This window comes from Pungitius pungitius, chromosome 18 (assembly GCF_949316345.1).
Source record: "Pungitius pungitius chromosome 18, fPunPun2.1, whole genome shotgun sequence".
Classification (NCBI taxonomy): Eukaryota; Metazoa; Chordata; class Actinopteri; order Perciformes; family Gasterosteidae; genus Pungitius; species Pungitius pungitius.
The window spans coordinates 11,706,345-11,731,569 of record NC_084917.1 but is presented as its reverse complement, the minus strand read 5'-3'; the positions used below and the strand labels follow the sequence as shown (position 1 = coordinate 11,731,569).

The 25,225-nt window shown below is 44.6% G+C and overlaps 2 protein-coding genes across 6 annotated transcripts; one reads left to right on the top strand and one right to left on the bottom strand.

Annotated features, from left to right (window-relative positions):
* Positions 1–560: 560 nt before the first annotated feature.
* On the bottom strand, positions 561–20,840 carry ehmt1b (euchromatic histone-lysine N-methyltransferase 1b). 5 transcript variants are annotated; one of them, XM_062558828.1, is made up of 26 exons: positions 20,776–20,840; positions 13,079–13,169; positions 12,461–12,990; positions 11,574–11,847; positions 11,317–11,465; positions 10,375–10,530; positions 10,100–10,177; positions 9,877–9,979; positions 9,156–9,293; positions 8,590–8,870; positions 7,485–7,723; positions 7,099–7,308; positions 6,908–6,990; positions 6,711–6,817; positions 6,413–6,535; positions 6,096–6,197; positions 5,534–5,638; positions 5,288–5,442; positions 4,983–5,153; positions 4,653–4,797; positions 4,481–4,558; positions 4,221–4,336; positions 3,880–3,966; positions 2,349–2,427; positions 2,032–2,207; positions 561–1,890 (listed from the first exon to the last, which is right to left on the bottom strand). In XM_062558828.1, the coding sequence occupies exons 1-26, from the start codon at positions 20,794–20,796 to the stop codon at positions 1,701–1,703; spliced, it is 3,987 nt and encodes a 1,328-aa protein (XP_062414812.1). In that variant the 5' UTR covers positions 20,797–20,840; the 3' UTR covers positions 561–1,700. The 5 variants fall into 5 exon arrangements, with proteins under 5 accessions (XP_062414812.1, XP_037339972.2, XP_062414813.1 ...); XM_037484075.2 differs by lacking the exon at positions 20,776–20,840 and adding an exon at positions 16,413–16,520 and having other exon boundaries at positions 8,590–8,867; XM_062558829.1 differs by lacking the exon at positions 20,776–20,840 and adding an exon at positions 16,413–16,520 and having other exon boundaries at positions 10,100–10,171.
* Positions 20,841–22,524: 1,684 nt separating this feature from the next.
* Positions 22,525–24,553, top strand: ssna1 (Sjogren syndrome nuclear autoantigen 1). The gene is made up of 3 exons (XM_037484077.2): positions 22,525–22,864; positions 23,467–23,666; positions 24,307–24,553. The coding sequence occupies exons 1-3, from the start codon at positions 22,813–22,815 to the stop codon at positions 24,397–24,399; spliced, it is 345 nt and encodes a 114-aa protein (XP_037339974.1). The 5' UTR covers positions 22,525–22,812; the 3' UTR covers positions 24,400–24,553.
* Positions 24,554–25,225: the final 672 nt, after the last annotated feature.

Genomic DNA, 25,225 nt, shown 5'->3' with positions numbered 1-25,225 from the left:
GTGTTAAGTATTATCAGCATGCTAATGTAATCACAACTATGTCAATGTGCAGCCATACTGTTACTCACTCATTTTAATTTATTTTATGAAAACCAATTCTTTCACTACACTCGCTTTGGCTTTTCTCCTTTTTAAATCATCAAATTATTTTCAGTTGCGTTAGTTGCACGTTCCATCAGTTTGAAGAGAGTTCTTTGGCAGCTCTCTAAAAATTGAGGCTGAGGCGAGACGCTTTGAAAATCTAAAGTCATTAAAGCAAACTGAGTGCAGGAAGTGTCAGCAGCTCAGAAGGCCTCAGCTGCTCCAGTAATTCAGCGCCGTGCCCTGGGCCCCGTCTGTCAAAAACCGAGCGGCTGCCCGGTTCGTGGAGGGTCAAACTGACTGCAGGCTTCAGATCTTTCAGTAATGTGTTAGTGTTTGACAAGATAAAGAGCTTAAAAAGTCTCACTGGAAATTAACAAAATCAGGAAAAATGACTGAGCTGGAGAAAGAGGCGATGGGATTTCCTGGCTGGCCTTCCAAGGCACAACACTGCAGCAAATAGCGCATATCAGAATAAATGCATTAGTAGTAAATTTATTGAAAAAGATACAACCAATTAGGTGAATGGTTCACGGTCCGGAAATATGTAACAGAAAGTTATGAATTGCATTATAATAACCTTTTTTTTGTCATTTATACCTTTCAAGACTTTGCACAAGAGTCACCGCTTTACTAACAACATTTAAAATGACTGGTTGGCTTCTTTCAGCAAAATCATGAAACAAAAATAGCCAAACTACAGTAACTACGCTTAGAAAAGTGGAGTTAAATGAAAACAAAAAAACGTAAAACGTTCTCTTATCTTACAAACTATGTTCAATTGGGTAATAAAAATGAAAACAAAAATCTTTGTCAGCACCATTTTTTTGTTTTAAACTATTTCAGTTTAATCCAATCTTCCACAGCTGTGGCAGCATGCGTAATAAAACAGCCAATCAATTTATTCACAACAGAAACGCCTCGTTTTTGAGGAATGGTACAGCATCTCTCGCTCTCTGAGAATCTATACTCGCAACGGTCTACTTTTTAATGCGCCACGCCTTTGTCTTTCCCATCGTTTCAGTTCATTCATAAATTTTTATCAACTATGGTGGCGAATGTTGGACTTGTCTGTTCAAACACTGCAACAAGGGGAAGGGACACAAAGAAGTGGCAATATAGTTCAATATTTATCAGCTACTCTCGCTGGAATGGTTTATGATAAAGGACCGCAGAAGGTCAAACAAGTTAAACCCAGCCCAATGCTGAGGTTGTCTTTGCAAAAGACAACGATACCCTCATCCCGACCCAGAGTTCCATAATGATGAAGACGTGATTAAAAAAAGCCAGATAACATTTTAAACCCATTATCTTAAAATAAAAGAAATAGACGGCACAGTCCTCCTTCCCAGTATTGCGTGACATTGTGTATGACATATAAAGAATGTAATGTATTTTTATTGTCCCCTGTGACAAGCTGGAATAAAGCAGCAGCAAGTTCTTCCACGATTTGATTGTGCATCTATGTGACGTCGTTTCACGGGTTGTCAAGAAGGTCTGTGGTTCCAATCAGGAGTGGAGATCGAGTACGAGTTCATCGATTAACGTTCAGACGGGCTGCATCGCACAGGTGTCCTCGAGTGTCCCATCCGCTTGGTGGAGCCCGGGGGGGGGGGCTTTTAGGAGGGGCCAGTGGGGCCGTTAGAAGAGCTGGTATCGGGGGACGCACTGGGCTGCTGCCGGCCCTCCGGTGTGCTGTCAGCCTGCAGCGAGGCCATGGCCGCTGACGAGTACTTGCACTTGGAAGAGCCGCATTCGCAGCTGAACGACTTGCTTTTGACTTCCCAGAAGTGGTCGCCGTAATTAAATCTGAGAGAAAAAGAAGAGAGCGCGCTAATCATTTAATCCAAACCTGCCTTAATCCTACTTCCAGGGTAGGGAAAGGGGAGGGAGGGGGTCTAAAACACATAATGTCTTGAATTGATAAAAAAAAATGTAATAAAGTGTTACCCGAGCTCTTCTCCAGCCTTGATGTTTTCACTGGCAAAGAAGGCAATGTGTGGGAACCGGAGGTCCTGGTGGGTCGTGAACACTCGACAGGCAAACAGGTTGGGCTCGCACATGTGATTGAGGAAGCGGCTGATGTTTCCATAGAAACGAGCGTCGATGCAGTATAGATCTTGTGGCTGGAAGGGGAAAATAAATTAGGAAAAAAAGGGCTGCAAGTGCACAACTGAAAGAATTCATGGGAGGCGTCTGAATAGTAACTAGGCAATCGTAATTATTTTAGAGCATGTTGTCAAGGTAACGACGCATTAGTACTTTACCTTATCATCCAGGCTGAACAGGTAAGTGTCATTCTGCCTCATTTCTGCTTCAGCTTCGGAGATGATCTCACCAACGTACCTGTTGAAAAGCGGGCGACCCGTCAGTAGCTGCAGACATTTCACCGCTGATGCTGTTTACCACACGTCAACATTTCATGAAAGGGAATCTTTAAGGTTTTACCATCGAAGACTGCAGTTCTGAGATACCGAGCTTCAAAGGTGCTTCCTCGCTGGTAAAAACCTTTCATGTGTTTTTCAGACACTGAACCCAAAAGGTGTTCTTTACCACAGACATCTCCATAAACAAACCAAATAGCTACCGTAGCAACAGTGAGGTGAGCGTGAGGGACTGAACCAATACTTCACCAGCTACCCTGAATCATATGCAGCCTCCACTGGGCCTCCAGATTCACTTTTTTATGTGTGTATTTAAAATCGTGCATTGCTGAACTTTACAGATGTTTTTTTTTGTTTTTTTTAAATGTAGTGACGCAGCTACCACATCACATAATCGCAAGATGCTTTATTAGGGACTAAGACAATAAAAACGAGTAAAACATACGTTTATCACATTGTTACTTCTTCAGAAGGAACTGCAATCTGTAGTGGTCAGACGTATTGTTTAATTTGATAAATTCAATGCAAATTTCATGAAGCTTCAAATTATTATAATCCTGAAAAGGTAAAAATAGAGAAATCTGGCTGCAGGACAGCAAAAGTGACGTGAGTGAAGTGAAAAGATGAAAAACAACTGATTTAGTGTTGTGTGTATCAAAGCCGGAACAGCTTCTTCCACGGTGCCCCCACACCTCTCCCACTGACACGTGCCCTTCCAGCCACCGATCATTCTGCACTTCAATTAGGCCACATATGCATTACCTTGTGATTCATATTTACAATCATGCTGCTTAATGTATATACTGCCCCACGTATATTTCACACTGTACATTTATTTATATATACTCTGCTCTTTATATACTCTCTTGCACTTCTGGTTGCACTTTAGGCTAAACTGCTTTTTGTTGTACCTGTACTCTGTGCAATGACAATAAAGTTGAATCTAATCTAATCATTAAGGGGTGGACAATAGTAGATGTGAAAAAAATCCCAGACTTCTTGACAACTGAAAAAATAAAGGTCGGTTTTACAGGTGTGAGCCTTTTCTGAAATGACACTCTAACCCTAATGTTGTAATTACATTTTTTTTAAAGCTATGAAATATTGTTTGAATAAATGAGCAGGCTAATGACTGGCACAACGGCAGAAACACCTCGGGGACATCGTCAGCACTTCTGAGCGTGATAATCCTGCTACCATCTGTAAGGGGATGCAAACAGTGCATGTGTGAGGGAAGCACGTTTTAGTTTTTTTAGTATTATTATCATCAGGGGCCGTGGCTCTCAAACAGCCTCCCTGCTCTGTGTTGTGACAGATGAGTAAGGATGCAAGGCTGTGGCTGCATTACACGGATGGTGGTTCAAAACCAAAATACAAAACGTGAGCAGTGTCGTATCTGAGAGACGGGACTTACTCGCATACAAAGGTCCCCTGCGGTATGTCTTGTACTGCACGGACACCCCAGCCCTTCTTACTGGTCCTGAAGAGCTGAAGCCGGGTCCTGGAAGATACACAAACACCTTTAGCACTAAAATCATAATTACTCCCTGAAGCAGATAATTACCGTCACACCAACCAGAACTATGAAGGATAATCACAACCCAAAATTCTAAACACAATTCTTACACTACAGAAGTTGTGAGTTTTAAAGCTGTCAAGCAAACACAACTAGAAGAAACTTGAGAGAAGGAAAGATAACCTTCAGAGGAGACCATTTTTCTTGTTTGTATTTTACATGGATTACGTTTTGAGTACCTGATTCCGTTTTGCACCACGCGGTTCTTGCAGGTCCTCCAACAGGAGCACGCATGGTTGCACTCAAAGATGAGAGGAGGCTCCTCGCGACAGAACTCAGGTAGCAGACAACCCCTCTAGAAAAGACAACAAAAAATGACCTATATGAGGACATACAGTATGCACAGGACGTGTCCCCCCTGGTCATCAAGAGATAGTAAACACTAAACTGTATATTTGTACATCTTGTTAAAGATGACTGGTGGGTGCAAGTCTCTTACCTTGTCGTACCAGCAGCGCAGACTGAGTTGCCCACACATGCAGATACTGGTGGAACAGTTTTCTTTACAAACACAGTACTGAGAATGAAGAAGGGAAGATTATTATTGATCACTTGACACATAGATCCATTTATTCCCTGCAGAATAGCGGACGAAGCGGTTTCTAACTCACCTGTAAGTGCGTTATGTTCCTGTCGATGTTCATCGGGGAGGTGACACAGTTTTCGGCGATGTATTTGTAGTCATCCGGGTATGGTTCACTGTCCACAGAGTTGACGCAGGGAAGGGGAACCTTCTCCTGCCCCAGAGCGATGTCACTGTAAACAGAGCAAAACAAATCAGATGGTCAGACGCTGGGGTCAAACCGCAGCGCCTTGCTGTCTAACGAGCCCTGAGACCTGTATCCGACGCCACATACGCATTTCAAAAGACACCCCCCCTCCCTCCCTTATTTTTTTTTTTTTTTCCTCAAACACCACAATTTTCAAGGCAAAATTTCAACCTCTGAAGGACTTTGGCCTCCACTGGAGAGAGCCTGGTGCTCCTGGCGTCCCTCTCCCTCCGGTTGGTCTGCAGGGCGGCCCAGGCCTTGGAGTTGTGGCTGCAGCAGTCCGGTGGAGTCTCTCCCTCGCGGTTCTTCAGAAACACATCTGCTCCCCGAGTGAGGAAGAGCCTGAGGAGAGCACATTCTCACGATTACCAACAACAAGCCACTTTGGAGAAACTTTATTGAATCAAATCTCATTTTATTCCATTTCATCTCCGAGATTTTTTTTCTCTTCCTATTTCCTGGAGCCGTTAACTCACGTGACGCATTCAAAGCGATTCTCCCGAGCAGCGATGTGTAGCGGAGAGTCTCCGTGGATGTTGACCGCCTGCAGGTCGCAGCGGGCGTTCAGGAGAAGCTCGGCGATCTCCACGCTGCCAGAGAACGCTGCCCAGTGAAGGCAGATGTTCTCCTCCTGGACAACAAAAACACAAACCAGCCAGTCAACCGATATTTGATCCATGTGGGATGCATGAGACACCAGTGGACGGACTCCGGAGACATACCTTGTCCCTTATACTGATATCGGCACCTTTGCACAGAAGCAGATTCACCTGGTCCACATGTTTGTACTCCGTTGCCCAGATCATGGCTGTCCAGCCTCCGTCATCCTGATGGGAAAGTGATACTGATTGGCTGACTAAAGCGCAAACATTACCATCCAATTATATCTAAATATCAAACTGCCCTTTTCCCACTTTGCCCATCCGAGGAAAGGCCGTGTCTTCACTGATGCAATGGATAGCTTCATGCAGTAGTCATTTCAAACAAAGTATGTCTAAATCTAATATTCTGGAATCAAAGTGCATTTGAAGGAGGCATGTCAAACTGTCAAACTGTCAAACTATCCTTTTATTGCAGTATTGCAGGACTGTCCACACTCACAGGCCATATTCCATTTTGGCAGCAAAATGATTTAAGTACATGTGACCCAAGGGTTTACTGAGCCCTTTAAATCAGTCAAAGGTCAACATCGATGGTGGGGGTATCTTGTATCTCGACTATAATAAACCTGAACTCACTGAGGGGATCAAAATGGCTGATTTGAAAATGGGAAACGGTACCAACCTGACAGTTGATGTTGATGAATCCTGTGGACAGAAGATGCTCAACAATGTGGTAATGGCCAGACTTTGCAGCTAGATGGAGACACGTGAATCCTTCAACATCCTATGAAAATGAGACAAATACAAACACATGCATTTGATTGAAAATAATTGACCTGAATTGACTTAATAATTGATAATTGAAATTTGATTAAAATAATTACTGTCACTCTAGCAACTGGAATTAATAAGCTTCTTTTCCATTTTTTTGTATTTCATAAGAACATATGTGATTGCTGACAAACAATTGAAAGAGGACTATACTAAGCGCAGGTTGACCTTGTGTGTGACGCTGGCTCCAGCTCTCAGCAGGTACTGCGCCGTCTCAATGTGGTCGTTCTCGCAGGCCTCCATCAGGGGCGTGCGCTGATCTTCGTCGCACATGTCCAAGTTCGCTCCCGCCTGAAGTGAAAAAGGACACAAAGGAGAGCTTGCCATAGTCCTTCATTGTTGAGAGTATGGCATTTTTGAGAGGACACAGTGGGACATTTCTCATCTTAAAACATAAAACTAAAGATCTAAAACCAACCTTATTACTCATATTAGCACAGGAATACACACAGGGCAGGACTGTTACCTGCACGAGCATGTGGCAGATGTCTTTGTAGCCGGCCTCCGCTGCAGCATGGAGCGGAGTGCGTTTGTTCTGAGAATCCATCTTGAAGTTAGGGTCGATACCGTCCACTGGAGGATAAACACAGAAAACCTCTGATGCATACTGACAAGGCTAAACATAGCACGTAGAACATGAAGGAAGATGTAAGGTTAACATACCCAACATGAGCAGGACCTTCTTCAGTTCTCCCTGTTTGGCTGAGAGGTAAAGCTGTTTGGGGTGAAAGCGCAGCTTCTTTGGCCTGAAACACGCACAAGCAAAAGAAATAGTTAGTGGGCTGTCCACGTTTTCCTCAAAGCTGCAGGCTTTTCGGTCATTCTGAAGAATTACGGCCACAGGAAGGACGCACTTCTCCGTGTCGAGCGCCACCAGGATGCTCTCCAGAGTCTCTCTCGGCGGTCCTGGAGGGATTGCGGGTGGCACCGCCGGCCCGGACGGCGGCGTTGAGGTCCTGGACGACCCGGCAACGGCGGAGGTGTCGAGTGTGTGTGCGGAAAAAGCCGACAGCGAGCTATCAGCCTTGCCGCTGACTTCCGTCCCCAACGCAGGAACAGAGGAGCTGGAAGAAAAGAACAAGGTTCTTTAGGTGTGTGGAGCAACACCGACGGTTCTTTGGGGCTCGGTATTCATTTTCATTCATACTTCATTGCCCCTCTTAAGCTATTCGTACATATTCCTCCGGAGGCTGCTAAGCATTATTCCCTGGGAGTTCAGACTCCCCGGGTGGTCCTTTACCTGCCGGTGGTGGTGTCCGCTCGGCCCTCGGGGACCCCGGGCGTAGCGGGTCCGTGCGCGAGCGCCAGCGCGGGGGGCACGGTGGAGGTGGTGTCGGCCTTGGCGATGGTGACCTCCTTGGCCTTTAGGGCCTCCTCTCCACAGTGGGGACAGAAGCTCTGACCTTTCAGCATCGAGGCACAAGCACGATGGAAACGGTGAGAGATGCTGAGGTCCGGTTGGCACTCCATGAAGGTCCCCTAAGCAACGGAAAGACAGTAAGTGAACGGTCCTCACCGTCTACCGTGTTCACACAGGAAACCAGATTATTATGAGAAGGGGGGAAAACACAGATTGTATCATCGTATTATCAATTAATTGATTTATAGATACGCTCTTAATTTAGAATTCAGCAGCTTTAAAAATGGTATTGCTGTAAATCACTTTTATTTTCTTTACTCAACGCAGGGGCCATGGTTCAAACAAACGGTACCGTTTGATGACGTGAGGGGACGCCTCCACCTCTGAGCAGTGTTACACAGTGCAGGATGACAGCAAGACACATCCACAGTGTTCAATCCAAGTAACAGCGCAGTGAAAAGTTGACCCAGAACCGAGTGAAAAACCAAATGATCTGTATTGGCGGATTCATACGGATGCAGCTGTGCCCTTAAGGGATCTCTATACTGTGCAGGCACCTCTCATGTGAGGCCTCCACAACACTGCTGTGGAGTGTGCATGGTTTTCATATGAACCGGTGCTTTCAAATCCTTTGTCATGCAGTCTTTGATTTATTTTATAGGCGTGATTCTATAGTTCCATTTAAGTTTAGCCCAACACAGGTCCAGTGCTGGGTGATGCAGAGGTGCACCTCAAGGTTCTCTTGTTGTAAATTTGTGGAGCTCAGTTTTTTATCAAATGAATAGTGAAGTGGTAAACAGAGGGAGACAAAGTAAAAGTACTCATTATTAATGTTTTTAGTAATGCTCTCCACAGAAAACCACATGCAGTCAAACATATAAATATGGAAGAACGGGTTGCATGAATGGCTCTACACTTTGGAGACGCTTGAAAGCAGCCCCGAGTTCATGAAGCCTCGACATTGACAGAGACGATGAGCACTCACAGCCCTGCAGTAGAAGCCGCAGCCGGGGCAGCACTGGTGCTTCACCATGCCGTTGCGGTGGTCCTCACACAGGACCAGCAGCTGAACCGAGTTGGAGGGACGCATCATTTCATGTTTCAGTATGGCACCCTGGCAGCGGGTCAGCTGTCCGTCAACGCTCTCCGTGGCCATGCACTTCCTGTCTGCCAGCGTGAGAATCTCTCGACTCTTGGGCGTCTCCATGCGGCAGCTGCAGAGCGGAAGCTCTTGAGCCTCCTCGATCAGGGACCCCGATGTGTCTGCTAGCGAGCAAAGAGAGACAGCAGCATCAGCATCAGTTTAAATCAGGTTCAGTTGGATCGGAAGAAGTAGTCGTCGCGCTTAGAAGTTATACTTCTATTCTTTTAAATGATTGTTGAAACACAAGCATCTGCACAATGTGTTTATTGTATTTATGAAAAATGTAAAAGGAAATCATAAGTAAGTAAACAAGAGAACAAATCTGAATGAGCATTCCATGCACAAATGACCCTTTACGATACTCTGTGCTTCAAGCACATATTTGTTGGTACTAAACAAGATCCCACCTTTGTTCTGTGGGGGGGCCGTAGGCTCCTGGGGCTCGTTGAGGTTGACGGACTCCAGTGAGCAAAGCTGCGTGCGCTCCTCCCCGTCGGCCCGCTCGGCCTGAGCTGAGGCCTCAGGCTGATTGACTGCCTCCAGGTCTGAGCACAACGACAGTAAGACACTAAGTGTTCAGTAAGAACATGGTAAAATGTCTTAAGTGTCTCAAGTCATCAACATTAAGAAACACAGAAATCTATAAAGTAGTGCAACAAGTCAACACTAACTCACAACACGTCGAATGCAGCATGTCTGCACGCTGTGTCCCGTTGATCAGTGCATATTAAATCCTAAAACAGCTTTCATAAATCTCTGTTCTCCATTCGCCTGCTCAACAGAACTTTGTTCCGCCATCAATAAGAGTAGTTACCATTATGGATAGAACTAAACTCACCAAGGTCACCAGACCTGAGGAAAGCGTTGCTTGAAGTATATGAATTTTGAATACTGCATTCCATAAATATAAAGCTACAGCGCTGGGGCTCCCCACCAGGAGTCCTTTTTACTAACGAATCCCACACACAAACTGTACTGCCTTTGGGAGCAATTCAGGATGAAGCTGGGACACATTGACAAGGAAAACCACTGATTCTGATCGAGGGACAACCTGTTCTACCTTCCCGAGGCACGGGAGCACAGGTGAGCGCCTTGATGTCTCTGGACAGGTGCGGGAGTGACAATCACCTTTGACCTTTATCCTCCTCCTCCGTTTCCTGGACGGCCTGAGCCACGGGCCGTCGCTCTTCATCTTCTTTTTCAACTTCTTCTTCAGACTGGACTCCGTGCTCTGAGGCAGACGTACACACAGATGACTTTCAAGCTCTTCTGTCTTCACTCAAAAGAGATGATGCAAGATGTGATGTGACACTCCTAAGTAGGCCGGCTGGTTAGCGATGGCCCGTCTTACCAGGTCGGACTCCGTGCCTTCCTCCTCTCCATCCTCTTCTCCGGACTCTTCAGACTCCACCTCATCTCCCACCTGCATCTGAAATGTTTCAATATATTCTGTGTTGTTCTCACTGACTCAATTAACACCCACATTATTCTGCACGTTACTTATTGCTTTCCCAAAGGGAACTGCCTGACTCAAACAATTAGAAAAGCTCCATCTGCTTTAACCCTAAACACTAAGGATAAAAGGATCACATTTATCACAGCCGGATAGAAACTGTTTGTTCCCACCTGAGAGACGGGATCCGATGTTGCTTCCTGGACGGTGCAGACGGGTTCTTCTGTCGGCTGCTGTCGCTCCTCTTCCTCAGACTCCACCTCCTCGGACTCCTCCTCTTCAGATGCAATTTCAAACTTTTCGCCATTTATGTTCGCTACTTCTTTAACCTGGGAGACAAGAGCAGACAGGACGGCAATAAAAAGTATTCATTATTATTGGTTCAAATGAAATGTTACATAAAACAATAAAACATTTAAATAATATACAAAATTAGATGATTGTCTGCTTTAGACAGATTTTAGTTGTTTAAGTCCAGTTCATTTATGACTCGTTTGTCCACTTTAGCCATGTCTATTGGATGAAATAGTTAATAGGATTCAGGGCTGAGCCGCTTCTTTCCCAGCTGTTCATCAAGCAGCTAGAAAAGTGCTGACAGGGTAAAAGGGTTTTGGTGAGCTTTACTTTATTTCAGTGGAGTGAAGTGTGTTTTATAATATGCAAACAAGACAATTAAGGCAGTAATTAAGGTAAGTTTGGTGAAAGAGAGAAACCTAACAACAGTTTAATTGGGGAAAAATGTGCTATAATATTTCTTTCCTCACATTTCTTTCCACATATTTTCTATATTTATGAGACTGAAAACGGAAAAAGAGCTTCTGGTACAAACACCTATTTATCTCTCTCTCCATGTTTGACATTTAAAAACAAAGCATGCAAGAAAAGGCGCGCTTGCGGTCTGGCACCCTGTTGCTAGTTTTTCTATAGCAAACGCATACGAATAAGAAATGAAGGCAGAGGGCGGGGTCCCAGACACTGGTGTCCTCTACGTGTGTCTTAAAGGATGACAGAGAGCATCCTTTCGGGTCAACACACTGTCGTACCTGATAACCTTATTATTGCTTAACATTGTGCCCTGAAAAGTGTTTGCTTTGATAAACTTGAGGAGTAAAGACCTGAGAGCTCTTGGTGGACTCTCGCAGTTCATTGAACATTTCCAGCACACTTCTCTGCTTAAGCACTTTGGTTTTCTTCTTGGGAACCAGACTGTACATTCCCATCCTCCTCTTCTTCTTCCGTAACGACAACCCTCCCGAGTACGGACCTAGAGCACAAGAGAACAACACACATGTTTACAGCCAAACCGTAGATGGAGGCAGCGCTCTGACCTGGTCGCTCATCTCTGAAACAGAGTCAGGGATGTCTGTCTCACCTAGTTGAAGCTTGGCTGGAGCCGGAGGAGTGGGACTTGCTTGAGGAGCCGCAGAAGCAGGGGGGTCCGAAGGATCCTCGGGAGCCGGAGGTGTAGCGGGAGCAGCCGGAGGTGTAGCGGGAGCAGCCGGAGGTACTGGTGATGAAGCAGCTGGTGCTGAAGCTGGACTATCCGGGCTATTCTGAGGTAGATGGTTCTGAGCCGAGGGCTGCTGCGAGTCCACACGAGTCTCCGTTTTGGCACTCTTTGCTTCTCTTAATTCCCGGTTAAGAAGCTGCAGAGAACAATAATGCAAATCCATTATGGTCATTGTCATACCTCAAAAATAAGGGATTTACTTGAAGTCTATTTGTCACTGGGATCGCTGATTATTCCATCTGTCACACGTTCTCTCATTTTCAGCCTAATGTTATGTGCACATGACTGGGAGTCACACTGGAAAAGACCACTGTCTTACAGTAAACAAGGTCCTCTTGCATCAAGTCAGTGATTTTGAGACTTTGTCTCCAGAGTTGGGAAAACACTCTTTCCCGTTTCATTCCCTACATGAATTAAAAGTTTTCCAACTTTGGGGTGGAAGAACTAGACTGGCTTCCACAAATGCATGACCCAAACCCTATGTTGACTTTAAAAAGTTAAAAGGTGAGGGTTATCCAGTCATCTCTACCAACATGTGTTGGACCTCACCAACGCTCCCGAGGGGGTACGGGAGAAAACTCCTGCAGACAGGTTCCAAAACCCAGCAGCAGATTAAGTCCTCCTACTTTGAATGGCAATGTAGTTGTGTGAGACGTAGTATATACTGATGATTGATAATATTGACATAAATCTTTTCAAAATAGTAATAGGAAAGAGGAGCAGGAATCCCTCACGATTGGCCCGTTTACCTTTTGTGCCGGGCTCACAGCGGGTCTGGACATGGTCTTGCGCGCCCTGTGTATCATGACGGGTGCCGAAACCGGGACAGGAGACGAGGCCGTGCCGTTCTTAGTGTCTGACGTCTCCTGTCCTGACGTAGTCCCTGTACTGGGGTCAGTCCTTAGCGTGCCTGAACTCTGTGCGCACCCGGACGCCGCCGCCGGGGGAGATTTGGCCCTGTGTCCCCCCGTCGCTGAGCCCGAGGGCAACCAGTTAGTCCTGTGGGGGGAGACTCCCGGACCCGGCTTCGCCGCAGAGGCGGCGTCCTCGTCCTGCTGCTTAGTGAGAATGAATCCGTTGCTTCCAGTGACGGAGCCGTGCGGCAACTCTGCGTCCAGCGCGCCGTTTTCGTTGCGCAACAGAAAAGTCTTGTTGTTGCCGGTGGCAGAGCCGCGCGGCGGGCTGCTCCTGCGCCACGCCGCGTCACGTTCGCTGCCGTTCAGCATCGTCTCTGCTGGAGGGGAAGAGGACAGTCTAGCAGCTATGTCTTTGTCTCCCTCTGTAGAAAACAAAAAAAAAGTGAAAGCAAATTACAACATAAACTATTTTCATAAATGAAGTGCTTTCCAGTTAGATTTGACTAATACCTGGTCTCTCCTCTCCGTTGCTTGCGGCGTCATGTTCCTCTTTCTTTGTGGATGCACCCTTATCCACGCTGCCCTTGGCTAGACCAGCGGGCTGATGACAAAAGAATACATGTCAAGGGAAACCACAATATAATCCATAACCTTCTCACTCAATTGATAATTCTCACAAGTTCCCAAATCCCAGGGGATTGTCTTTAAAACATTTGTACCAAGGAAACCAAAATGCATTAAATTCTTGGAATCGGCGCAACCACAATTAATTGACAATTTTTTTCTCATAATCAATTAAGCGATTAGGTCATTAATCAAGCAAAGGACGCAAACATTCTGAGGCTTTTCTAATTCATATCAATGTTAAGTGAAAATGTTGCTAATGTGCCGAGACTAGGATCATATATATAAATATATTTGATTGATATAGATATGTATTAACAGAGAAAAGCAGCAGAATCTTTGCTAACATCTAACAACATCAGCTAAAATTGCTTTCAATGTGTGTTCTATCAAAAAAAGATAATCACAAAACAATCCAGGCCCAAGCATTGGTGTGTGAATAAAACCAACGTCCACCGATAGACCGAACGCGGCTTCTTTTAGTAAAGGCGTCTTTGTCGGACTCAAAGACCAGAGATTCAGCAGAGACAATGAGGGCGACCCCCGTCGCTTTCATTGTCTGTGTTCTCTCTTTCTACGCCACAGCCAACCCGGAGAGCACGGCCGAGCTTCAAAAGAAATCCCAGCCACCCACAGACCGTCTCTACAGCTCACAGGAGGCAGCGGTCGAAGTGGCAGGAAATCTAAAAGTCTCTCCTCCGCCTGAGCAGACCGGCAATCGCATTCTCAATCTGGAAGGAGGGGCGAAGGACAAACAAGGGGCCCCAATAGAGAAACATTATTAACCCATGCTTTTGCTTTCTCTTTGGGTCCACCGTTGCTTGTTCAAGCCACCCAGTTAAGTCTTTACATTTTAGATCAGATCTCAAAAAGGACAGTGGTCCCTGTGTTTCCTTGAAGCAGCATTAGTTTAGGACCTAACTGCAAGGTTTACAGTCCCTTTGGCCAACTGTGGCTTTCAAACCGAGCAGAATTAAGCAGCTATACAAATACTTGAGGCTGCCTATGTCCAGGGTCTTTACTATTGAGTGGTAAATGCAGCCACTGATTGTCACAAGACAGGCAGAGGGAACATTTTGGTGTCAATCACAAGACCTGCCAGGGACAGAGATCACAACAAGCTTCATTATAACAGATTCAACTCTCCTCTCCAAAGGCTCCAGATGTCAAATCCTCAGATTTAACAGACAGCGTTTGTCCCGAAGCCTTCCCACAACCGACTCCCCAACTAAACGAGCCACCGCAACCGGGCCCCCCGAATCCTTCGCCAAACACGTGGTCCGGAGTCCCTGAGTCGAACATGAACATGCACCTCTTCACACAGCAACAAGGTCAGGCCAAGAGGCGGCAGCCAGGAGCACAACGTCTGGGAGGGTTTCCCAAAGAACGTCTGGTCCGGAACCATCCTCTGTGGCGTCTGATCTCAAGGCTGCTCGTGAGCACATGTGAGGGTGACGGGATGAAGGCTCCTTCGGTTCTGTTTCTCCATGATTGAGGGGAGCCAGTTACAAAAAGAGCCAAAACAACACACCAGATTCAGCCCTCCCCCTAGTGGTGGAAAGTGGAACTGAACACACATGAGACGGAAAGGAAAGGGGGGGGGGGGAGGCAGAGAAGCCTGTCTGCAGATCTCCGCCATTTCGCAACCAGGCTGTTTACTGACACTGCGCAGCCATTGCAGCAGTTTTCCACTAGATGGGGAACGAAGGGGTCTGGAGGCACGTGGACGTGAGGGCTGCTTAAAGAAGGTCCAAATGTGCAGCTAAGGTGCCAAGTGTTGATCACAAGTAGCCCATTAAAAGAATGATAATAAGCCTTTTAGTTATTTGAAATAAAGCCTTAATCGATTATATGTAATATGCTTCAATCATTCACCGGGCCAACAACACAATGTGGTCGGTGTATCTAATGAGGCCTGGATGTTCACACTGATGTGATCTTAAGATCTGCTGCAGGGTGCCCGAAAATGAACACACAAAGCACCACACATGTGCGTGTGACGAGCTGACACACTCGTCACACGCACAGGCAGCGCTTAACACCCAAATGAGATAGAATGCTACCTAACTTCATTTAACACAGCCTGAAAAAACATTAATGAGTTATTAGGTAGCAATCCACACCATGTTGCCTTATGGACCCTCAAAGTGAAGCAGGGTCTACTTTAATTAGAGGGTAATTGTCAAAATCTGCACAAATGTTTCTTTTGGTTTTTCCCATCCGTATCAGAAGGCCTTAAGGCTCAGAAAGCCTTAAGTTGCAGCTCCTCAAAACTGGAAACACCCGTTTTACAGAAATTTGTTAGTACATTCTTGGTATTGTACATTGTCAACACCAGTTATGGACTTCCTGGGTATCGTCTAATGATCTTACACAGACCGTGGAATCGCAATGTTCCCAATCTGCATCAGTCACGCTGTAATCCTCTCCACTAATCCAAATCACAAAAGGAAAAAAGTATACCAAAAACAACAATTCAAACAACAAAAGACCAAATCATTGTTTTGCATAAAATGCAGGAATAAGCTAATACATAATCTGGCCATTTATTAATTGTACAAACTGACTGATGCAGGAACTTGCCCTCAGCCAGAAAGCCGCAGAGAAGATCAAAGCCACTAAACAGATTCTCACACTGACGGCGACCAACATGCACCCGCCTTGTGTTGCGGTACGTTCTTCATCAAACAGCCGAAGCTGCACAGATGTACAGTCCCCCGACACCATTATTTACCAACCAAGAGGGAGGGCGCAAACAGGACATTGGATCTAAAATGTGCTATCAGGGTAGCTTCCAGATCTTCCTCGAGGTCACACGTTACATCATATTTCCCGTTGTGTGGTTGCTCTAAATACAGCTGCCGTGCTCTCCAACAGAACCCAGCAAAGACGCACTTGGAATCTGCCTCTCGTACAGCGGCTCTGCTACCAGAAAACAACACCCTGCTCCTCGAGATGAAGTCCTTGATTCAGGGCATCCAGAGCATTCAGTCTGCTGGCAAGGCAGCGGCCTTGGGAATGGCACCTTACGAACCGAGAGACCATCTCAACCAGAAGACGGCAACAGCTCAAACCAACTGACAACTTTCATAGAAAAGGGCTAAAAGGAAGGGAGAAGCGAGACAAGGAATCTCTCCTCGGACCACTCAGAGCCAGCCAAGGGTTAAGAGTATAAAGCAAACGTGTTTTCTCCACAATGTGCCTCCAAGAAGCATCATACCTGCTTTCTTCTCATGGCCTCCATTGAGAAGATGAAGGCGTCACACAGGAAGAGAGAGAGAGACTGTGTGGGTGTGAGGGAGTGTGAGTGTTCGAGAGACAGGGAAAGGGGAGAACAGCGAGAGAGAGAGAGAGAGAGAACGTGTTGACCAGTTTTCCTTTTTCTTTCCCTGCATGCATCTCACCGGTCATGTGACCTGGTGGCTCCCTCTGTCGGCGCTCCTCTCCGGAAGGGTCTCCACAGAGCATGCTCAGTCCGTTCAAACTGTAGCACCACAGATCACTGCCACCGGAGATGTCCACCGCAACGCACTCGCCACGTAAAGACTGAAAGGTGAATATGACTGGAGGACCATTTCCTACCACTGATCTCATCTCACACACTAACATTGAGGTCATCTGTAGTCAGAACCATTTACTTCTTTTCTTTTTTGTAGTCTTTAATTTACCTTTGTGAATGGAAATATATTTGGTCAGTGAAGTTAAGGCAGTTCTTAGGACCTCGTAGTGGGTGTGTATAAACAGCCACCCTCAGGAGCACTGACTGAAGAAGGAGGACAAAGGAGGACGAAGATAAAGGCCCCAGAAGCTAATGGGATGTCGTTGAGAAGCCTGAAACATTTGCAATGGTTGGCAACACCCGAACCTCTGAACAGGACTCGTTTGTCTGCAAGGCAAAGCAAAGTCAGCCGCAGTGATGTGAGGGAGTGAGCTTCCTTTATCATAATATTGGGTTGATTGTTTTTCAATCACCCATTTAGTCTCTAAAATGTCCATAGCAAAGTTGCCCATCAAAAGTTACCAGAAATTACTGTGTAGCAGCAAGTCACTTTGTAAAGTGTTGTATGGAGTCATGTAGGAATGCAGATGTAGAGATGTTGATAGCTTCTCCTGTTTCACAACTGAACAATGAAGAACAAACTTGTATTGACATACGAGCCCAGGTTGACCAACTTTCAGGACTCAAAGCACAAAAAAAGAGAAATAACTTCTTTCTAACCACGGTAGAGCTGCAATGGCGTAAAGATACTGTGAAATCTGCAAATACTAGATACGTTTTTGAAAAGAAAGGCGAAAAGGCAGTGAACACAAATGACTGTGAAAAGACCCAAAAGAGGCCGACCATGAGCTTAACACAACAACAAAAACTGGAGCCTGCAGCACTACAATGTGAAACTTGTTTTAGTCCAGCTAAACAAATGTTTGTGCCAGTTTAGAGGAAGCTGTGAGCAACCTGTGTGCCGCTTAGGTCAGCGTGGCTAAATAAGAGCGCCAACAGCGAATGTAGCGAGGTTACATTGAGTAACATTATGAAGCGCTTCAGCTCTATTCAGAAAAGGGTCTGAAAAGAATGTTAGAATATCCTCTTCTGTGTGTTACTCTTTTCGGTTGCAGATTTTATATTTTCAAATTCAAATATTATATTTTCAAAGTTTTTCTTCTTCACATTCAGACGTTTGGCCGTGATCTGGCCTCGGGGGCGGGGCATCAACTGACAGGGGCTTGTGACATAATATTTGTCGTTTTGATTAAAAGAAAATACGAGTTGTTGTCTTAGTCAACTCAAAACATCCTATACAGCTGCATCGTCTCAGCTGTGACCACCATGGACCGTCCTGGACCAACCTAGAGGTTTAAAAAGATGAGCACGTCTCCTTGTGGGAACCAAAAGGCTACAGAGATGACAGTAAGGTCACGAATCTGCAGGTTCCTGCTCTGCAACTTTCACAATCAGTTCTGGAGAAACGATCGCTGCGTCCAAAAGCTTTGATGGAAATGACCAACAAGTGAGTCATCTCACTTTTTTTACACATGCGCAGTACCGGTCGGACAAGCCCTACCAGAGAATAACATCTACCTCAGCGATGATCTTTCAGTTACGACTGCGTGTCACACACATCCCCTTTTTGTAACCTCTTTGCGGATGTCTTTCAAAAAGGGTTTACGCTGATCATATTTCACATTTATCACAGTTGTGGTAATTGCTTGTCTGTTTGTTTATGACCGTTAGTGACGCGTCGGCACCATCAGACCCGTACTCTGTGTTTGTTCCTGAGGGGACATGACATCCGCTGGGTGGTTTCTTACTACAAGGCCCATGATGTGGATTCCAACTGTATTTCACCTCCAAGAGCCAAAAGAACTGCTCGACATTCAACCGACCCTCGTCTCCTGCTGCGTTTCCTGTATGCATTCACACACAAACCCAATGCTGAATGACATGACACACACATACGGACGCATGCACGCTCGCAGGAACATCTGTCTGACATGCAGTAGTTTATGGATACGCAGGCTTTCAAGCTCAAATCCATTAAACATTAAGGATGGTGCTGTACAATTTAAATTTGCTGTAAAGTAACTTGTTGTCAATGTTTAGCAAATCTGCCTCTGGGTAGCCAAACGCTATCTTTCCCAGCTATTTAAGTGTAGTCTGTTCAAACTGAGGCCGTCACACAAGAAGTGACACGTCCTTTTTTTGGAAAGCAGAACAGCACACACTTCAACTGCTGTAATGGCTGATTGTTTTATCAAAAGAAATTATACTTTATAGTCAAAGAGCATTTGAAAAACAGGAACTTGACCCCATTTTTTATTTAGCTGACGCTTTTATCCAAAGCAACTAACAATAAGCACAATTAACCAAGAGGGTACGAACCAAGAGTAACAAGAATCAAGAAAGTACAATTTCTTCAAGAAAGCCAAACTACAAAGTGCTGTAAGATGGCAGATGTCATTGGGCAGCTCTTAAGTAACTTGAGCACCGATCATATCATATTCTGGTCGGTCGTATAATTGATCGTTTTAGCAGAACTAGGACTATTTATCCTCCTTGTAGTGACCGATTTTTGTACGCCAGGGTGCGGGAGAACATCCTGTTCCTCACTCGCTCACAGAGAGATTTCAAGTCGTGGCCAGCCTGAGATTGGTTCCAAACGCCATGTAGTACACAAACATCCTGAATGGCTCCTACAGTCCTCTCCCTTTAACCGTTGTGATTGAGTGAATTTATTTGGGAGAATAATAGATCCAGTAAAGACTCATGATGGTGTCTGATAATTTAAAAACATTTTTAAAACTTGCGCTAAGCAGTAGGCAACATTTTTAGACCAATAGCTGAAAGCATCAAAGAATGAAACCAAAACCACCCTCATGGCTAGATACCACCAGAGGTGTGTGATGATATCTGTGACCTTTTTTGGCCATTTGTGTGAAGCCACCCTCAAATGCATCAACAGATCCCACAAGACAAAAGTTCTGAGTGCAGACGACACTGCCCTCGATGTCCCACACACCTCCCTCTTCCTCCCTCCCAACGCTGCTGGAGCGACCTCTGCCGAACAAGTGTGGATCTCTTAGAAAAAAAAGGAAAAAGAAGAAACAAAGACACAGACCCATTTGCACACTAGTGTGCCACTGTAGCCGAACCACCAGTTCATCTTTTCGGAATGAAACCCTGAACAGAAGAATATAGCGTCATGTCACAGCCGGACCTGCACCGGTTTACACCCACTGAAAGCCATGGCCATAAGTGCATATAGCTAACAAAGACAATACTGCAAAAGCGGGGGGGGGGGGGGATAAAAAAAGCGAGAGTAAAAAAAAGTTTCAAGTGAAAAGGTATTCGTGCACTGATCATCAGAGCCGGTCTAAGCTCGCGCCGTATGTTTACAGTGGGAGGCTGCAGGCAACACAGTTGCCTTCATTTGACGGCATCAATTACCATGAAGCTAACACACTCCACAGCCTCATGGAATAAACCATGGCATCAGCCGGGCATAATACGTACAGTGACACGTCACAGGGATTTGCCTCTGCCCGTCAAAGAAAAACGTTAAATCTTTAAAAAAATCGGGTTTTGTGTGGATTTGAGAAAGTGTGCACTGTCTGCTAGCTAGCATGGCTGCTAGCAGCTAGCTAAACAGCAGTGTACAAATGAGCTGCAAGTGAGCGGGTAACCGACATTACAGCTACAACCACGAATAACGTGGGCCAAAACTGCACGCATATCTATCTCCAATGTATTTTGAACCGCTAAAACTGGACAGAAGAAGGACATTGACTTGAGCCCGGACCATGAATATCTAAACCTGGTTCCAAAGCCCACCACGCGACCCGACGGACAATTCAGGTTCCGGGGCGCAGCATCTTCCTGCACATTCAGCTGCCCTCCGGTCCAGCACAAAAGCAAGAGACTGCGGGCTGGCAGCGGCCAATTTACGACAACGCGACACCCCGACGCCGACAATTTGCTCATTTACAAACGGGTTACTCGCTGCCAGGGGCGAAACATATTTCCCAAGGCCCCTAAAACATTTAGAAAGTAAAGCAAGCTTAGCGTAGATAATGCTCACAACACTCACCTCGGTTCCAACCGAAGCCATGGTGCCTAGACGTAAACTCCGCCCACCCGCGTTTACGTCACATGTGTCGATGTGCCGCCGGTGTAATACTTCACCTGGGAATAAAATTGTTTATTATAATGTCAATAATTATAATACTAATGTGGGTAATACTGTGATCTTAATACCCCATTAGATATTAAGATCACAGTGGCGGGCGTTATGTTACAGCACAAGTAGCCCTATAGAATGATTCAAACGTACAGATAAGAGGCCCAAGAATAGAACATCAACAAATATAATATCCATCAGCCGAATGCAAACACAAATGGCATTTTAATAGAACAAAGCCATGGTAATGTAATACTTTTGCTTTCATTATAGGGCAACTCAAAATATCTGATATTAAGACTACTGTAAATGCTTACTTTAGGCTTTATATTATATTATTATTATAGCTTATTTAACTTTGATTCATTAAACAGAATTTTCTGATATAAGGCTTGATTTACGGTGGTAAAACTGGCTAAACCAATAAGCTTCCTTTATAAAAGCCTCCCTGTACGTGTTACTGTCAAATGTGATCATGTCTTATTGTTGTGTCAGCAGGTATGATCCTTTGCTAAGTCTTCACTGAGCTATACTCTGCAGATGTTCAGATCTCTCTCATCTGTGTTCATGTCTCATGCATGTTCTTCACCACTGGAAAGAGACTTATGCGAACAGTATTTTTTCACTTTGCTTTCAGTTATTTCCTCTTATGGACAAACATTCATGGAAACTACAACACACAGTAGTGACCACCAGTGCAACTCAATGTGCCATATCATTATTCTTTGAGTAACTATAGAGTGACTAAATAACGGGGAACTGTTAACATGAGTAAATAGGGCGTCCATTTCAATGTGAACTTATTAAACGTGCAATACACAGTGAACATGGCCAGTAACTAAGTAAGCCTGCGTGTACTCATGTAAAACAGTTCAGTTCAAATTTGAGGTAAATATACTCTTTTTGAGCATATCCATTTTCTTGTTCTTAATTTTTCTTCAATTACAACTTAGAGACTAATAGTACATACTCCACTCATTTCTTTGATAACTTTAGTTACTAGTTGCCCTATAAATTCAGATGAAAAATACAAGTACAAGTGAACCCGTTCATCTGTCAGTCATACAATCTTGCAATAAGGGTATTTCGTCATTTTCTGCATGCTTTTAAAGAATTTAGTCCACATTTGTCCATGTGTGTGTGTTAACTGTAGGCTATATTTCTGCATATAATGCAACACAGTTCAACAAAAACACAAACAACATCCTCCAGAATGATCAGTTTAATCAACAGCTCTCAGCCTTTAACCTTCATGAAGGAAGGAATTGCTGTATTAGACAGCTGCTAACGAGGTGGACCTAACTGAGTGTCTTATAGGTTACATTGGACCCTGGGGTGGTATATCAATTAATTAAAATGTTACTACATTTAAGTATAATAAGTATAATTCAATATTGAAATAATTCGAAAATTTCTGCTTTAATTTACTTTCAGAACATCAGCCTTCTTTTCCATTTCGGTATTTTGTAGTTTTACTTTAGTGAAATGTATTGCATGATTTTAGTATATCGATATTGCAACACTCTTGCTTTTACTTAACCAAAACATTTGAGTAATTAAAATGGCATTGCCTTGTCTTGCAGTTTGAGATGACGGCCAGAGGAGGTCGCAAGAGCAGCAACATTGGGGTTGTAGCACCTACAAACCAGAGAAGAAGAATCATCCTGAATGGCTTGTAGAAGCGCACCGCTTCCGGTAATATATTTGGTTCTGTTGTCCCGGGAAACCCGCCTGCTACGGGTACTTAACTTTAGTTCAAACCCTTTTTTTTGGGAAAGGCATCTGTATATTGAAATATATTAGTGACTCAGCCCTGGCGCGCTTATCTGATAGATAAAAAGTAGCGTTAAGTTAAATGAATTAACGTTAGCTAGCTTAAGGAGTGGAGGAGTAGCCGCGGTTAAAGCTTAGCCTCACAGTTAGGCGGACGTTATTTAAAAATCCAACATGACCCAACAAGCTGCTGCTCTGCAGACCTACAACAATGAACTGGTCAAGTGTAAGTTTTTATTTATCTTGTCACTCACCTATTATATCGATGGAGGAACGTTAGTCAACGTTAGTTGTTAGATGCTGGGGATTAACGGTGACCGCAGTTTACCATTTCGGCGACGCTGTGCGCAGAATTCAATATTACACCAAGTTTAACGATAACACAATTAACTTAAGTCACTCGGAATGAGTGTGATTTTGTTGAGGTTATTGATAAGTTAATTGTGGGTCCAAACGTAGTTTACGTTACATGTTGTCACCTGTCTCCTTGATCTGTTCTTAAAGCTGCTTTTGGGATAATACTGCACAAATGGAGTAGTTAGTCTCTTTCTCACCCCTAAAATACCTAAATGAAAGAGAGGTTTTCAGTTTGTGATACTTTTTCCCTACCAGAAGCTTGTTTACCTGTTTCTGTTCTGCAAGACCCAAAGTGAAGGTTAATAATTATGTATTGGTAATATTTTGACATGTTTAAAAGTGCCCCAACAATAATATATAGTCCAATACCGGTTTTAAGAATGTATTTAGATACTCTAATAATCTCTCTCTCTGTTTACATCAACAATGGAGGCAAACACACAGTGCAGTAAAGCGTATTGTCTCCGTCAGGTATTGAGGACCTGTGCTCCAAGCGGGAGGAGTTGAACCGTCAGATCAAGCTGGAGGAAGAGGAGAAGGAGCGGCTGCAGCACGACATCCGCGTCCTCTCGGAGAAGCTGAGCCGAGTCAACGAGAGCCTGGCACAAAGACTTGTCGCCCGCACCACGTTCGACCGCACCATCGCAGAGACCGAGGCTGCGTACACCAAGGTGTGTGGAGGGACCGTCTGAGTTATTGTCGCTTTGGAGCAAACAACCTTTTTGGACCATTTAAAAATGTTTCAGCATTTATCATCTGATGAAATAAAGCAATCCTTTTTTGAGTGAGGAATATAGCAAATAATCAAGTCCACAGATACGTTTTAAGATGAAGGGAAATGTGCCTTTTCAAAGCAGCTATGTTTCCAAATGGAAACAGCCTTTTTGGTGAGGAAAAACAAGTTGTGTAAAGTCATGACATTATGGAGTAAATAATCACAATCGTTTATGAAAGATTCATCTCTTGAATCTCAAAGATTTAATTAACACATTTCGTCCGGTTCATTTTTAACAAGCTGGTGAACTGACTGATTTCTTTCAGTACAGCATTCTCTTTTTGTATTTGCAACACACCGCAACGTTGCCCTTCTGCTGCAGATTCTTCTCACACAGGCACATCCCACTTACTGATGCTGAACTCCTTGAGCACTCCCAGTAATCACTCCAAACAGAACCTCCAAAGCTGTTCTTATTAAAGATCAACAAGACAGGCCCTGGTTTTAATTGCCTTTACAGTATATAAGTCATGTTTGTGCTTCTACTTTTTGGGATTTGCAGTATATTTGTTAAGACTTTGTTTTCCCAAATCTAGATCTTGGAGAGTTCCCAGTCTCTTCTGAGCGTCCTGAAACAAGAGGCAGGAAACCTCAGTAAAGCCACAGAGCCCCGGAGGAAGGATCGCTGATGGCAACAAAAGGTCGCGGAACTCTCCTTTTGACCACAACACCTGACTCTGCACTTTTAACTTAGTTTATGCTGAAAACTAAAAACAATTGAAATACGTTTGATTTATTGTATGATTGTTAATCTAATAAATGTGTTTCTTATCACTCCCATGATGATTTCTGTTTCATACCTCATATCTATAAAATGCACACTGGGTTCTGACTGGTTGGAGAGATTTGAAATTACTCAAGCCTTCATCTTACTGTTAAATCAAAAGGGGAAAAAAGATGGACACATGACACACAGTATTTACATTTGTTCAAGTCTTCTATTTATTGAGCTTTCATTTGTACAAGTATGACATCACTTTTTTTGTTTGTTTTACCTGCCCGAGTCATCGACAATAACTTTACAGTAAGCACATCTGCTGCCATGTAGATTTACAGACGGGAGGGGGGTTAAAGGAACAAGATGGAGCGTTTACCACAGAGTTGCTACAGTGTGTTCCACGCAAACCGCTCGCTTTGCACCGGGAGTCGGCGGATGGGAAAGTGCTGCGAGGACAAGTCAAGTCCTGTGCGTCTTTTTTTTTTTAAAGACAATAAATCACTGCCTTTTTGATCCTTCAGTTCACAGAAAGACAAAGCAAAGAGCAGGCAGCCTGCTTTGGTCATTGGAGGCAGCAGTTCCCACAGGTGGATCCACCTGTGGCCCTTAGCCGGGCAGCAGGTCGGAAAGCAGACATACACCAACTTTCAGCTGTTTCACCGCAAATCACATGTGCTTCACGCTTTTCTTGACCGCGTGGTTCCTGCTGTCTCAAGCAGCCATTGGTTTCCATTCAT